The sequence below is a fragment of the Balearica regulorum genome, chromosome 3, assembly GCF_011004875.1.
Source record: "Balearica regulorum gibbericeps isolate bBalReg1 chromosome 3, bBalReg1.pri, whole genome shotgun sequence".
Taxonomy (NCBI): Eukaryota; Metazoa; Chordata; class Aves; order Gruiformes; family Gruidae; genus Balearica; species Balearica regulorum.
In genome coordinates, this window is record NC_046186.1 from 49001344 (window position 1) to 49016626 (window position 15283).

At 38.8% G+C, this 15283-nt stretch overlaps 1 protein-coding gene across 2 annotated transcripts in view; it reads right to left on the reverse strand.

Moving 5' to 3' along the window:
• The window catches only part of PREP (prolyl endopeptidase), a 114666-nt gene that overhangs the window by 37451 nt on the left and 61932 nt on the right, over window positions 1-15283 (reverse strand). For both annotated transcript variants that reach the window (XM_075747795.1, XM_075747797.1), the window contains exons 9-10: window positions 9865-10062; window positions 5657-5760 (exon numbers count right to left, since the gene is read on the reverse strand). In XM_075747795.1, the coding sequence (XP_075603910.1) occupies window positions 5657-5760; window positions 9865-10062 (302 nt within the window). The remainder of the gene's footprint in view (window positions 1-5656; window positions 5761-9864; window positions 10063-15283) is intronic.

Here is a 15283-nt window from a genome sequence, read left to right on the forward strand (position 1 = left end):
CTGCCAATCAACCTCAAGCCTGACTCATCTTCTCTCTGTTTCCTGAAACAGAGATTAACTGCTGTGCCAAACTGTACGGTGTAAAGTTCCACTAGGAATTAGAATGACTATAGACAGATTTTGTCTATCAATGACTCACAACTCGAAATCAGTACTGTAAGAGCTTGAAGATGGGGTTGAAAGACTGAATAATAAAACAATAAACTTCTCATGAAAATTACTTCACCTGTAAAAATAACTTCTGCAAAGGAAAGAGGAAATTAATCCCAGCCCCAAGAAAAGAAACATCCTTTTTAAGACTTTCATCTCTGCAACAATATCTAAACAGCAGTCACTGCTTAGTTGTAAAACAAAGGTGTGTTACGAATTTCACCGTTCTTTTGCAAGAGCTAATTCAAAGTGCATCTGTCAATAGCAACATCTATTTTTGGTTCATCTCAGATTATTTTAAGGACCATACTGGAAGGTAGTCAAAGAATGGCAAAAGGAGCCAAACAACACTTATTGTTGCAATTTCAACACTTATAATCCCGCATATCAGCCTAAAAGTGAGTTGTGAGTCAGGCCAGATGACTGTTTATCCACGATTAAGTGCCACTGTGAGGTGTTAATACGGAGAGGCATATAAGAACTTAGTTGGCAACTTTGTAAAGATAAAATAAAGGCTTTTTATTTAAAGCAGCAGTTGAGTTATTTATGCAGTAAAAAGCTCATGGCAAGTGTCATTTGTAAGTTCCTGAAAAAGTGGTTTTTTCCTCCTGTAAAACCCACCCTGGGCTATTTCCTGAAAAAGTCTGTCATTGTGATGGATGGAAGCATGCAGGGAAGCAAAGACAAATTTCAAGAAGCGTTCGGCAGAGGAAAAGTTATTAACGCAACTTTATATATCATTTAAGAAAAGTAGCCAGGATAAATTTTTGATGTGTGGCAAGCATTTTAAACAGTCTGACTTTTTCATGAAGGTCACACGGAGTCTTTTAAGGTAAGGGCATATGCACAAGCTACTGCACAGTAAGTTAGACTATGCACTTGCAGAGCGTCACATACAGCCAACAACCTATGTGCATGCCCGTACCCTGGTGTAAATGTATGTTCAAACAGCTCTCCCTTCAGTGCAAGGTAAGTAGGCTGATTTGTTCTTACTTTGGGCTGCCAAAGGGTAAGAACTTAACCTCAGGTACTACAAAGCAGCTGCTCTGCCATAAATTTACTTAGTGTAGTAAACTTTGTCACTGGGCAACACTTGCACTGCACAGCATCTATGAAATACTGTAAAGTGGATCCAAAAGAGCAAAAAACAGGCACTGTGGCATTTTCCAATTGCCATTAATTCAGGTTTCATATATGCAGGACACCTTACACTTCAGTTCACGTTGTCTTAACTCAGTTATGTTCAAAAACCACTAAAGAACAACTCATTAAAGTTTCATATATGCTATACAGACAAAGCTAGGAAGATTGCCAGTCTTAGTAGGGATTTCTTCAGGTATGCAAGAATAAAGGAAGAACCTTGGCAGGAGACCTGCCTTTCATTAAGGACATGGATCAGGACACAGTCAGTGACATTTTTCTTTATTACTTAGTAATTCTGATGGAAATTAAAATCATTAAATAAATTCTGCAGTTGTGCTCATTCCTGTTATTAGCAATCTTTGCCCATTCTTAGTACGTTTCTTGCATTCTTAATTCTGAATTTCCTTCACAATTCCCAGCAATGTTGCTTGAGTTTTGCAATGGCTATGCAAGGCTATCATCTGGGCTGACAACCATTTCTAAATCACTTTCATAAGCTGCCACAACCCTTTCCCTCCTCCAAGCAGAAGCGTCATCAAGGGTCCAAGTGGGACTCCACAAATGGAGAGGAGGACCGGAGCCTGGCACTGGCAGGCTGAGTTACTACAAAGATGACCAGGCAGTCCCAGCCTTGGCCCTGACAAACAGTCTCTCTCTCAGCTCAGCTGAGATTTCTCCATGGATCTGAATGATAGGAGAAACTAATTTCCAAGATGTTGCCACACTGAGATCATTTGTTGATAAAAGGCAAAACTGGATGAGTGGTGAGCCAAGAGTGCTCTAAGCACTGACCCCAGTGTAACTGCACAGGTCCTATCTCCCTAGAGCTGGTACTGAGCAGGAGCATCTAAGGAGAAAACCAGAAACATTGATATTGACTGCCACCCCATTACTGCCTAGCAGTGAAGCTCTACCAGTGAGTTACAAAGTGAAGGTTTCCAAGGGCATAGCAACAGCATGCTTCCTCCTTGAAATTATTTGTATTACTGTTCTACTTTACCTTATTTTAGCATGTAATTGATTTAAATGTAAAATGAGATTTTGTTTTTCCAGACATTTATTTCATAAAATTTGATTTACTAGAAAAAGACATTATTTCTAATTTAAGGCAACCCCTTCTAAACCCTTTTTAATTACATGGGTATTTGTGTTCCATTATTATCCGTCTGAGTTTGATGGCAGTTTCCTAAAGAGGATGATGTTTTCTTTCTCTTTTTCAGCTCACTATGCCCTGAAGTTATCCTGTGCAAGTCCCTCAATGAATTTGAGTGAAGGAGTGAAAACACATTCTCTGTGAGAATATTTTCAGCAAACTGTACTCTACAACACACTTATTTCTGTCTGGAGATGCAGAGACACACAGATGGGGCTGTTTACAACCACCTCAAGCACACACACTACTGTCTTCACACTTTTCAAGAACCTGCCCTGTGTATGTGCCAGAGGCAAAATTATAAATAAGAGATTAAGAAAAATATCTACTCTCCTTTCAAAGACCCCAAGACATGCTGTCACACTGTTGCTTAACTGTATCTCCTCGGTCATTTCACCTTTTTTCCAGGCTAAGCTTATTTAAGTTCCATTTCAGACACTGGATCTTCCTATACCTTTGTCTATAGAAAGAAAAATCCTCTATTCCACTCTTAATCTTACTCTATAGATGCAAAATCCTACATATAAAATAATTCATCCACCCTCCAATATTTCTTCTATAAATTGCAGGTGTTAAATATGCTAAGCATCACAATGACTTTTTCTAGACTCCTCATTATTTTGGTTGATTCACCATCCCTGGAGGTATTTAAAAGACGTGTAGATGTGGCGCTTAGGGACATGGTTTAGTGGTGGACTTGGCAGTGCTAGGTTAATGGTTGGACTCGACGATCTTAAAGGTCTTTTCCAACCTAAATGATTCTATGATTTCAACAAACTTCTATGAACTCTGTCTAGAAGTTCCATATCTTCCTTAAAGTGCTGACCAGGACATAGTATTTTATCAGGGGCTAACCGAAACTGTGTTTAGTGGAAAGATCACTTACTACTTAAAACATATATTTTGCATAATCTTCTCAGTCACAATACTTGTTATGAGGTCAAAGCAGTTGTCTACGAAAAGCCCTGTATTTTCCTGAACCTGTTCCGTATCATCTGCAGCTTACACTGTTTTTTCCATAGGAGTAATTTCTCTTAACTGTTATAAACCTTAAACTTAGCTAATTCTTACACGCCTTCACTTATGTGTGAAGAATAGGCATCTCCAAAGTAGTCTCCACGCTACTAAATGGAGATATCTGTCTGAGCCTTTGGTGCACCTGCAATAGCATTTCGGTTCAAAACAAAAGTGTGGTTCTAAAGCAAGTCTCACCACTCTCACTTCACTTCCCACTGCACAGATGTTTCAGTGTATGCAGACTGGATTCCTTCTGATGAAACTCAACTAGCAGATACACTTCAGGAGTGCACCAAAAGTACTTCAACTGATAACGAAAATTCAGTTCACAGGACAGGACTACAGCTAGTCCAAAGTAAAACTCTCAAAATGGACACTGGATCCTCAGCACAAGCCACTTCACTCCTCTGATTATTACGCCACACTACTTGTTACTGTAGATGCAGCTTATGGCCTTCCAGGAATTGCAAAGGGAGCTCTGGAAGATCAGTTGCCACAACTGACCTGATTTCAGATTTTGAAGCAGGATAAATCCTTCCCTGGTTCCCAGATGCATTACCTTCACTTGGCTATACTGAATTGCAGATTGTCATAACAGGACCATTTAATAAACAGTTCACATCATTATAAATCAGTAACCTGTTGTCTGTCTTTGTTTCCTGCCCATCTTTGTTGACTCCAAGTATTTATCAGCAAAGACTTTATTATCTAGATTCCTGGAGAATTTACTGAATGGCATTAGACCTTGCTAGGAAAGACCTCACTAATTTCTCCCCATGCTCACATCTCACAGAACCAGCTTGTAGACCATCTATGTCCGTAATTTTAATTCCACTTGTGCAAACTTTTAAATCCAGGGGCCTTTGTTTTATGATGGCAAAAAGCCTCCTGGGAAATTTGAGTCTTTGATGGCTTTATATACCATCCATGCAATCTTGCCCTCCCAAGAGGCAGCAGGTATATTTGATAAGACCTGTTCTTCATGAAACTGTGCTACACAGACAAATATGCTTGTCTTTTAGTTCTTTATTCATGGAGTCTCAATCAATCATTACAGCCTTAGGAAACAGTTAAAACAGAATATTTCCGTGTGCTAACCTACTATTTATTAAGTACTGAAGCAACGTCCGATGGACCCAGACCCTACAGTACCAGGTAGTGTACAGATAAAACAGAAGGGTCCCTATCCCAAATAGTTTAAACATCTTATATTAAAAGCTGTTAGACCTGTACAATAATTGCTTCATAGGGTTTTACATTAGAAATGTTACTGGCTTATATGTATGTATGTATGTATGTATGTGAAATTGCTTTTATCTTTTGCTCCTTGTTCTAGTTGTGCTGGCATTGCAAGCAAAGGGTCTCATCCCGCTCTCAGGGAAATCAAAGAGAGGTGCTCTGAGTGTAACCGCACTGATGTGTTAGTGAACACAATACACTACGGCACTTCTTGGAAAGGTGGACAAAATGGGAAATTCCTACAGCATGAACAAACAAGATTTTTCTGCTCACATGGCTAGATATTTTCCTGCTTTCCTTCCAAATAATCATGGTTAAGACCTTTCACAGTTCTATGGCAAATTTCGTATTTGATGCCAGCTACAAATGAATCAATGCATTTCCCTCTTTCCTCCCAATTTCTTCTTGAGGTCTTAACAGATATCCACAGTATGAACTTGTGGCAAAAATCATCACTGTTTTTATACAAGAGTGGTGGAGGTAGAAGTGTTTTATCTATTGTTGCCACTTCTCCAGTGGACCCTGGAATACTGCAGAAGTGCTGGGAAGACGACTGGCTATTCCAAGTTTCCTCTGTTTCTCCCACTGCCTTCTTAAGCCTTGACCTATCACACAGTTGCCTACCGGAGTCACGGCAAGTTGCCCTGGTGAAACAAATACAGAAACATGGAAAAGCAGTAGCTTGACATTAAAACAAATATCAAAGAATACCATAGCATGGGGAAAAATTACAGGACATATTGCCTCAGAACATACAATGACTGAGGATTGAGCCTGCTTTGTTACTTGCAGTGGCATCTTCCAACCTCCCTAAACAAGACTTGGTGGAATTCCTTCAGAGTGTACACAGACCTGCCACTCAGGAGCTAATCAAAGCACTCTCATCCTTAGCCAAGTGCAATTTTGTTAACTCTTATGTGATTACAGTAAGACAGTAGGATTCATGTTTATTACCTGAATTGTCTGGTAAACTGAAGGATCAAATCCTTTCACAGTCACCTCCTGGAAAACTCTTGGCTCCAGCTCCTCTTTGGTCAGATCACAGTGATATATAATACCTGAAACAGAGTGCAACTTTGTCAGCTTAGTGTATGTGCATCATTAAAATGATGCTGGTTTAAGCATGGTGATGGAGTACTGAATGGCAAAGGTAACGCAGCAGGGTGAAAAACAGTAGCTCCAGACGCGTTCTTTCAGCTAATATATTATTTAACATATACGTATATGCACTTCATCTAGGAAGGGTGCAAAGGCTTTCTGTACAGAAAGAATAATTCTCACCACTCATACAAAACCCAGTTTGGATACCTGGCTAAGTAAAATGGAAAAAAAAAAGATTTGTTTTCATAAAGTTACATAGCACTTATTGAGAATGATAATGTTGGAAGAAAGAAGTATAAAGTAAATTTTAAAACATCTCCTCTAGAGCCACCAGACCAAGAATAAATATATCAAGAATTTTACTCAGGTCAATATTTTTCTCTTTAGGATAAAATGTTTTGAAATTACAATTCAAATGGACCCCCAGATAATGGAAAGAGCTGAACATCCACTTGAAATTGTGGCAGACTAGCGCAGGTTGCCTATGATACTGAACAGAATTTGGTCTTGTATAATTTATTTTACTTTTGGTCCTGCAAGTTTTAAGGCAACTCTACTTGCTTGAGTTGCACTTATGATTTCCAAAGGACTGTGCATATGAGAAAATTTAGGTCTAAAATGCTTCTAGGTTGCAGCAGAGGCAGAATCACAGAAACTGTAGCAATCTAGACACAACACAGATGTGTAACTGGCCAAGAAGAATTTTGCATTTAGACTATAAATCATATATCCTGTCATTCAACCCTAACAACATTTGAGCATGTGCCATATAGTGTGACTGTTGTTGTGTTTGCACACTGGTTAACATACTACAAAATCCTAATATTTGTGGATATACTGCAGATACATATGATACATAAGAAAGACATGGAGCTGTTGGAGTGAGTACAGAGATGGGCCACAAAGATGATCAGAGGGCTGGAGCACCTCTCCTATGAAGACAGGCTGAGAGAGTTGGGCTTGTTCAGCCTAGAGAAGAGAAGGCTTCAGGAAGACCTTATTGCAGCCTTCCAGTACCTGAAGGGGGGCTACAGGAAAGCTGGAGAGGGACTGGTTACAAGGGCAGGTAGTGATAGGGCAAGGGGTAATGGGTTTAAGCTGAAGGAGGGTCGATTTAGATTAGATACTAGGAAGAAATTTTTTACTGTGAGGGCGGTGAGGCACTGGAACAGGTTGCCCAGAGAAGTTGTGGATGCCCCATCCCTGGAAGTGTTCAGGGCCAGGTTGGATGGGGCTTTGGGCAACCTGGTCTAGTGCCCATGGCAGGAACTAGATGATCTTTGAGGTCCCTTCAAACCCCAATCATTCTATGATTCTATGATAAAACTAACCTCAAGTGTTAATTATTCTTTGTTTTTCTGCTTTATGACAAGCTGGTCTCTGCAGAATTTTAAACTTATATTAGGGAAAAGAACATTAAAAGTTAAGGCAACAAGCCCTCTACAGGGATCCTCAATGTAATAAAATTAACCAAGGTGGACAGGACTTGATTGAAATACTGCTGTATTGTGTATATTTTAGATATTTTCAGGAAACCAGAAGTAATTATTACAGAGGTTATAGCTATAAAAAATTATATTGAAACATGAAATAATGAGGAAACGTATCTGATACAAGGGAATTACCTCACTAAATCACTTTTATAGGCTGTGGAAAATCAAAGATACAGATTGGCAAAGGAACACAGATGAAAATCAACATTTTTAATAACTGATAAAGCCTCTTTCCATAATGGTGAATTAACAGGGGAATAAAAGTAGGACTACTCTAATCTGCTGGGAATTTTTTTCTTCATTTGTCACAAAGTGACTAGCAAGCCTAATGCAGGGTGACAGGTACAAACAAGCATTAAAGCAGCATTTCCTTTAAAGACTAGGATCCAGAAAGTGATGCAAAAGCACAAAGGAAAGCACACCAGGTGGTCACAGGCAGAGCAGTCATTTGACATATATACAGCTGCCCAAGCTGGATAATGTATTGGCAAACATTACACACAGGGCAGGCAGAATAGCTGCATATTAGGAAACCACATGATGAAGTACAAGCACAGTCATAAGACTGCATTTCAAATCAATCAACTTAATATTACAGTAACATGCAACTGAATCCCAGTACTGCATCTCTTGTTCAGTTACATTTTTAACGGCATGGCAGTTACTATCAAAAACATAGTAATATTGGGGCCTGCACTCTTGCAGGGTGCTAAAACGCAAAACTCTAGAGTGCTCACTTAAGCATCTGACTGGAGTGGACAGCAGGGATAACCATATTTTTCAGGGAACAGTAAATTATTTTTATGGTGTCAGCACCTATGGTTTTATAACTGCTTTATTCATTACTTCACACATATGTTTATTATCATTTTTGTTGTAGGTATTAAACACCAGTATGTTAATTTGTTTCTCATTAGAAAAAAATACTGTGCAGCGTAATACAAGTGCAGATTATATTGATTTCTAATAGTAAAGCAGGAAGATCTAGGTTGACCAAGGACCATCGCTATACCTTTGTCTGGTTATTCTACTGATAGGGGAAATGGAGGTTGCATGCAAACTGAAAAATGTCCACACACCTATCTAAAAATTACCTCTCTGGTCTGCTTTCCTCACCCCTTCTTTATTCCCACCCATTCTACCTCCATTTCTTCCCTTTCTCTTTCTTCTAGTTCCAGGTTGCTCTGCCCCAGTTAACAGAGCTATGCCATGGTGAATTCTCTGTAGATGCTAAGCACATGGATGAAAAGAAGAAATAAAATTTCCCTGTAAAGCAGCAGGCAGTAAAAGCAGCCACTGCTGGCTGGTTGGCAAGCCAGGGGCTAAAACAGATCTCACGGTTAGCAGCTGCAGAGACTCTACTGGCTCAGCTGAGATGAATGGTGCAGTCTTTTTAAGACTGGAAACTTCTGGCCCACAGGGTGGGATGTGAGCAAATGAACTATCTGAACCATCAAGCTGGGATGAAGTTAGAGGTAAAAGCAAGGAGTGTCCTCAAGCTCCTCCCCAGATGCAATGGCTGCAATGATCTGAATGTTTTTTAGAAGCCTGTTTAAAAAAGGAACTGGAAACATAATATATCTTATTTCTGGTTATGTAAACAGTAAAATAGTAACAGGAAATTCATCATGCTTCTTATCTGCTAAGCTTGAAACATAATTTTGGTAATCTTACACAATCCTTTCTAGCAAAACCAGCAAACCTATCAAAACTATTATACAGCCATTTTGCAATGTGGCTGTGCTGTAACTGAAACAGAGCAAAAATATACCTCAGGTGCTATAAGAACATTTTTGATCATCTTATTATTCATGATCACCAACCACCCTGGAAGAAGATAAAGATTCTGGAGCCTATCTCCCCTCCTCCATATCTGAATCCTGTCCTGTATTAGCAATTGGTTGTTTGGGGAGGAAAGGGAGGAAGGAAGAATGAATAGCAAATGCATTTTTTTGTCATATCCTAGCTTGACAATTATGTAGAAACTCCCTTTCTATTCAAAATCCTGGAATACTTATTGGTGTGCCACACATGTATCACATAACATTTTGGACAGCTCTGGCTTTGCAGGATTGTACAAAGAGGATTCCTACAACAATCCAACAATACCAAGTGTTGTAAGGACAGATAGTAAGGATGCTCTAATAAGGCTATGCATAAATGAATCACAAAGCTGTCATAGAAAGAATTTCTGTGACTTTCATTAATGTTCTTCAAAATTGTGATGAAAATAACATTAAAATACATTAACAATCATAGAATCTTCTACAGATTTTCTAAACTTTTATCTTGCTGTATGAAGCAAGAGCTGTGAGAATGTTACAATTTCATCTCTAGTACAAGCCAGTCAAGTAATTTGTCAATGGAGTTCTCTCAAATATTAGTAGGCATATTATTTAGGTATTTAAGACTGGTACATTTTGAAGTGCATAACCACCACTTACTACTTGGGGGGAAGCAGTTTTATCTGCATCTTAGACATACCTAATAACTACCAAACAACAGAAAACAAGAAAGACATTAATCCCAGGAAAAGGAACAATAACTAAGGGAAAAAAACAACCTTACCGGGAGATAAAAAGGAAGTGAACTGATAGAATATTTCGGTGTCCTTCTTTTGGCCACTATATCCCACAATACTGCCAACTTCTAGGGGGAAGGTCTTGAGATGCGCACCAGTAGCTAGGTCATGAAGTTGCAGGATATTCTTCACGTCATGCAGATAGCACAAAACCAGGAAGTTGGACCTCACACAAGCAACCCATTCTGCAGTGTGTGGAAAAGAAAAACAAAGCTACAGAAAATACAGTTAAAAAAAATAATTGTAAGAAAGAAAACATAAGATGACATAATCAGATTCTAAAATTCTTTAGCATACCTAAATACACGCACCCAAATTTCTGAAACACATTGAATTCAACTCTTAAATCTTTAGAAGTCACATGCCTTCTGAAACAAAAAAGTCAACCCAAAAGTAAAGGCTGACATTCTTTGGAAATGCACTAACCACGCAGCTTGAAGCTCATTTATGCAGACATACGAATAAAGAATTGATTAACCAAGGTGCTTATGCATTTCAGGTGTTTTTAGATCAATACTGCTCTTAAATACCACATATTTCAATGCAAAACCCAAGCAAAACATTAATCTTAGCCAGCAATACTTATGGAAATGCATGAAAATCAAAACAATCATTATGATTTAGACTCAAGCTAAACTAGTAAGAACAAAAAGACCTGTATTGCACATTAAAGTATAGAACCTAGAGGTTATTACTCAACTTGATCTTATTGCCTAAGTATTCAGGAGGCTATTCTCGTAAGCAAGCTCTACTGGGTGTAAGAACAGAACTATTCTGAGGGGATATCCTCAACACGCCATTTCCAAAAAGCCCATGTTTATTCAAGAAGCTAAGGTTGTTAAACAGCATTATTGAAACTGTAAGGTAGCAGGAACAGGATGCAGCACAGCAAACTCCATCTGGCCAAAGGACCCACGACCAAAGCGCTCTGCAGAGGTTCATTTCCTTCACGCCTCTCCTGGCAGTCCTTGGCCCCCTCAAGCTGCCCACCTCGGCTGGGCAGCTGTGCAGGAACGAGAGCTTCTGCTTCACAGAACCTTTCACATTCTGAGTTTGTTCCCCAGAAGAATTACCAGAGAGAGGTGAACTTTTTCACGGAATGCTAAGTATTTTAATAGGACTCTGGAAAATTCAAACTGATTTAAAAGAAAAGGTCTGGGCCGGTAATTTCTACAAAAATCCCTGCAGTTCTACTGACCATCTCACTTCAATCCACACCTTTATATCGTCTAAAGTGTAGAAATTCTTCAGGGCTCCAGTTCACCCAGAATGTGTCATGTAACATATCCTCTCCTGTCTCCTGTGCCATTGGCTTTAGATCTTTAGTGACACATTTATTTATTTATTTATTTACTCGTGCAGACAGGAAAAAGATTGAAACCTCTTCATCTCTCTTAGTATTTCTGTCATTTAAGAAACCGGTTACCTTACTTTGCAACAAAAGTATTTAAACTTCTCATTAATTCACAAATCAAATATAAACAAGACAAAATACAAACAAGGTTAAAAGTCAAGAAAAGATATCTGGAAAGAGGGAATGAGGAACAATTTTTTTGTTTGTAGGAGTAGGCGAGGTGGTGATTCTTGTCCTCTTCCAACTATGTACACAGAATTTTTCCCCTGACAAGTCAGGCTGGAAACTTAAATCATGGGCAAGGTACCAGCATTGGACAATGCCTCCTCTTATCTGCTGGAAGCAAAAACCGAAGAGATGGAATCAAACGAGCAAGAAAAATCAGGTAGGACTGACTGGGACACGCTACAATGTTGAAATAGCACTGTGAGATGGGGAATTTAAAATACCAACATCAGAGGAAAACACATCAAAATCAAAACAGAAGCAAGGCAAAATTGACTGAATTTCAGTTTTACACTATTTTATGTTATTCACATTTTAACCGCTCTTTCCAGTTTCCCCAAAGTCCTATAAAACCAAATAATTTGAATTCACAGAGTTGCACTGAAGACAGCCTTATAAATGCATCTTTGCACATTCAGGTTCCAGAACAAAAGTTCAAAGTTGTATCATGTGCCCCTTCCATTAAGGGTATCAAAATCTTTCTGAATTGAAGGTCAAATTCTGTAACAATTAGCTTCTTTAACAGTCCCTGCTTTCACATACAGTTCCGGTCTATCGTGACACCCTAGAGCTAGAAGACCTTCAAATCCTAATAGCTCGATGGAGTCTACTTTCCTTTTAGCTTGTTCCTGAAGGAGCAGTGAAATTTAACACTAGTCTGACTTCTAGCCATATGAATTTATGTTACAGTAACACCAAAATAAATCTTTACTACTCCCCTCTTCCCAAAGACCATCACTGATGTTTTTTACCCCGAGATTTTCTAACTCCCTCTGAACTTCTAGTCTAAATGTGGGAAATTTCTAACCAAAGCCCCAGAGTCCAATACTAATTGAAATTTCAACCATGAAGCCCTAACTTGAAATAATAAGATACAGCACAACATAACACTGTTATTGGTGTGTAATTTTAGCTCTGGAGTGACTTAAATTTCTTAAGTGAGGCTGGAGAACAGAATAAACTCTGAAAGTTTGTTATATCCAATTACGTATTTTGAAATATAGACTCATTCCTGGCTGTAGGAACAAGAAGAATATGCAGTAATTTAAAGTATTTATGACAATGTCATTGCACAAATCTGCCAACATTCACATGTATAACTGGTTTATTTAACACAATATATGAATTAAAAAAATAGCATCCCTAGAAGCAACACACCATTTTTGCCCGCAGAATTCACTGTTCTGCAATAAGTATAAGATCCCATGAACTCCATTGGTATTCTTGGTAACATCTGTAACTAAAATGTCCAGTTTTACTTTCAGGATTTCCTGACAGTTAAAGTTTCACAAAATGGATTACAGACACTCTGAGATCAACTTCAAATGTATATAATATGTAGTTTTGTTCAGCAAAAATACTACTTAAGCAATCTTTATTTTAAAATTAAATTGTGATGACCCTTAATTCCTCACTAATCATTTGATGAAGCATTGCAGTTTAATGGATGTTTTCATTAAAAGTCAAAGTACATTATTACTTCTACTTCGTATTGTGAAGAGATATTACTCTTTTATTAAAAAGATTTGATTGCCCAGAGGTAAGGCTGCTGGCTTACGTGGGGATTCCTGATATTGAAGAAATTGTCTGAGAAACAGTAGTATTAACTCTCCATCACCTCTTTGGTTTACAAATTAGATGCTCTCAGCAAGGTGAAGATAACAGATGAGAAGACAACACAAAATGTTTTTAAAACATTCCATGAGATTTAGGAACACAGCTTCTGTATATAATACCAGTATTATAACTCATTTTGGTGCACTGCTAACTATCTCCAAAACTTACAGTAATGGAAGCTACAAAGAAATGCAAAAATCAAAACAGAGCAAAACATTACAGAATTGAAAGAGCAGAAGAAAAAAAAGACACTAAGAACCAACACACATATGCATAGGAAGCTAAAACAATGCTGAATTATTAACAAGAGCTATTTTTTGACTGCAAGCTACAAGCTGAGTCTCTGTTACTCCCATGCTTGGCACTGCAAACTGCAGATACTGTCGAGTTTGTTCCATCAGCAGTAAGTCTCCTTGACTTTGCTCATGCTTTGCAGAACACACTCTGCATGCCTCTGTACTTCCTGGAAGCTTTTAAGATTGTGTGCTTGCAAACTTCACATGTCTAAAAGCTAAGCCTGACACCATTGCTGTAGGCTCCCTTTATAGACAATGAGAAGAAATAAGCACCTTTAGAATGCAGTTCAGCCAATTATTTTGGATATCCTGTTCTGGGATGCTGTGAATTGCTTGCTGAGCAGTTTCACTCACACAAGTGTTTTTTAAAAAAGCTAAGCATCCTGGACCTCTCCAATGTATAGGGTCAATTTACTTTCAATTAATACCAATGAACAGAGCAGTTACTCTCACAGTTACACCTAAATTTATCTATTGTCCTCCAGCACACTTACAATCCACCTACTTACAATACCCATTAGGCCAACAATTTATTTTCCTAAATAATAAACATGTAGAGGTTGGCTTTTCCAACCTGAGCCTCTTGGCTCCGGCATCGGAGAGAGACGGACACACTTAGAGGCACTTGCAGGCACTGAAAGCAGGTGTCAGGGATTATCCTCAGTACTGCCCATTTCTCTCTGAATATGACAGTGACCACCTTGATGACTACAACAGGTAACACACAATTCTTCAATAGCTAAATTTGGGCTAGAGGAATTATACTTCTTAACAAGGCCTAGAAAACTGAGCTCAACCATCTCTAGAAGTTGCAGTATATGAATTTCTATAAGGTTGAACTACTACTTTCCAAAAACTCTTTTATTTTGACAGCTTTCATTAGTAGCAAAGGCATACCACTAACTTGGCACCTGCAACACTGCTATGAACAACTTTTGAAATAGTTTCAGGAAAAAAAAAGGTTGAATCCTCACACAAAACATCAGTGCCACTAACCTTAATTACTTATGACAGTTCTGACCTTTCATTTCTGCAGCAGTAGCTACAGCATGTTAAGTGTCCAACTGTACAAACATGCTTTGACAGATGCAGGCTAAAACGATGGAGAAGAACATGTTGAGCTAGAAGAGCTAGGTAGCCGTAAGTCTTCAGCAGAGACTGCTGAGTTACTTGCTGTATGATGTGCTTGTGCATCCACTCACAAATAATGAATATATTTTAATGGACTGTCAAAGTTTTAGCTGGAAAATAGACCTGGAAGGTAATTTTGGTTTCTTTGGTCATCACAGACAGTGACTACAAACTTCAGTGCCTCTGCAGATTAACAGGTATCCATGCTGATCTCAATTAAATGACCCGTAACCACCTCTCTAGGCTCCTTATGGGTAGACTTGCAAGCAAAGCATGAGCAATTTACAGAATAAAATATGAATCATTCTGAAACATGTGAGTAATGTTGACGAGCCCTCGCAGCATATGAAAAGGCATATGTCTTCTCTCTGAGACACCATCCTCAGTGACAGACTGCCATGTTTAAGTTAATGGAAAAGTTCCAACCAATTTCAACAAGACAAGGATTTTATACCCCACATCCTCTGAGACACACAAATGAGGCTGGGGGGTGGGGAGGCAAAGCTTTTCTGAAGCTGCAAACATCAGGAGTAATGCTTCCTTAAGTAACCTACAGGCTTTAGTCATCTGTGACTGATGTAGGTTTTCCATGATAAACAGAGTTTAAACAGAGCCACAAAAGCCCTACCAGGGGAGCAGAATAAAACTTTCAGTCAGAGACGTGCATCTGGACCACATCCTCTCCCCACGTCCCCAGTCACTGAGGGACTGTATCTGGCTTGGCCAGATCTTAGGGGGTGCTTTTTGTTGCTCGGAAACACTGGAGCTAAGCCACATCCCAGT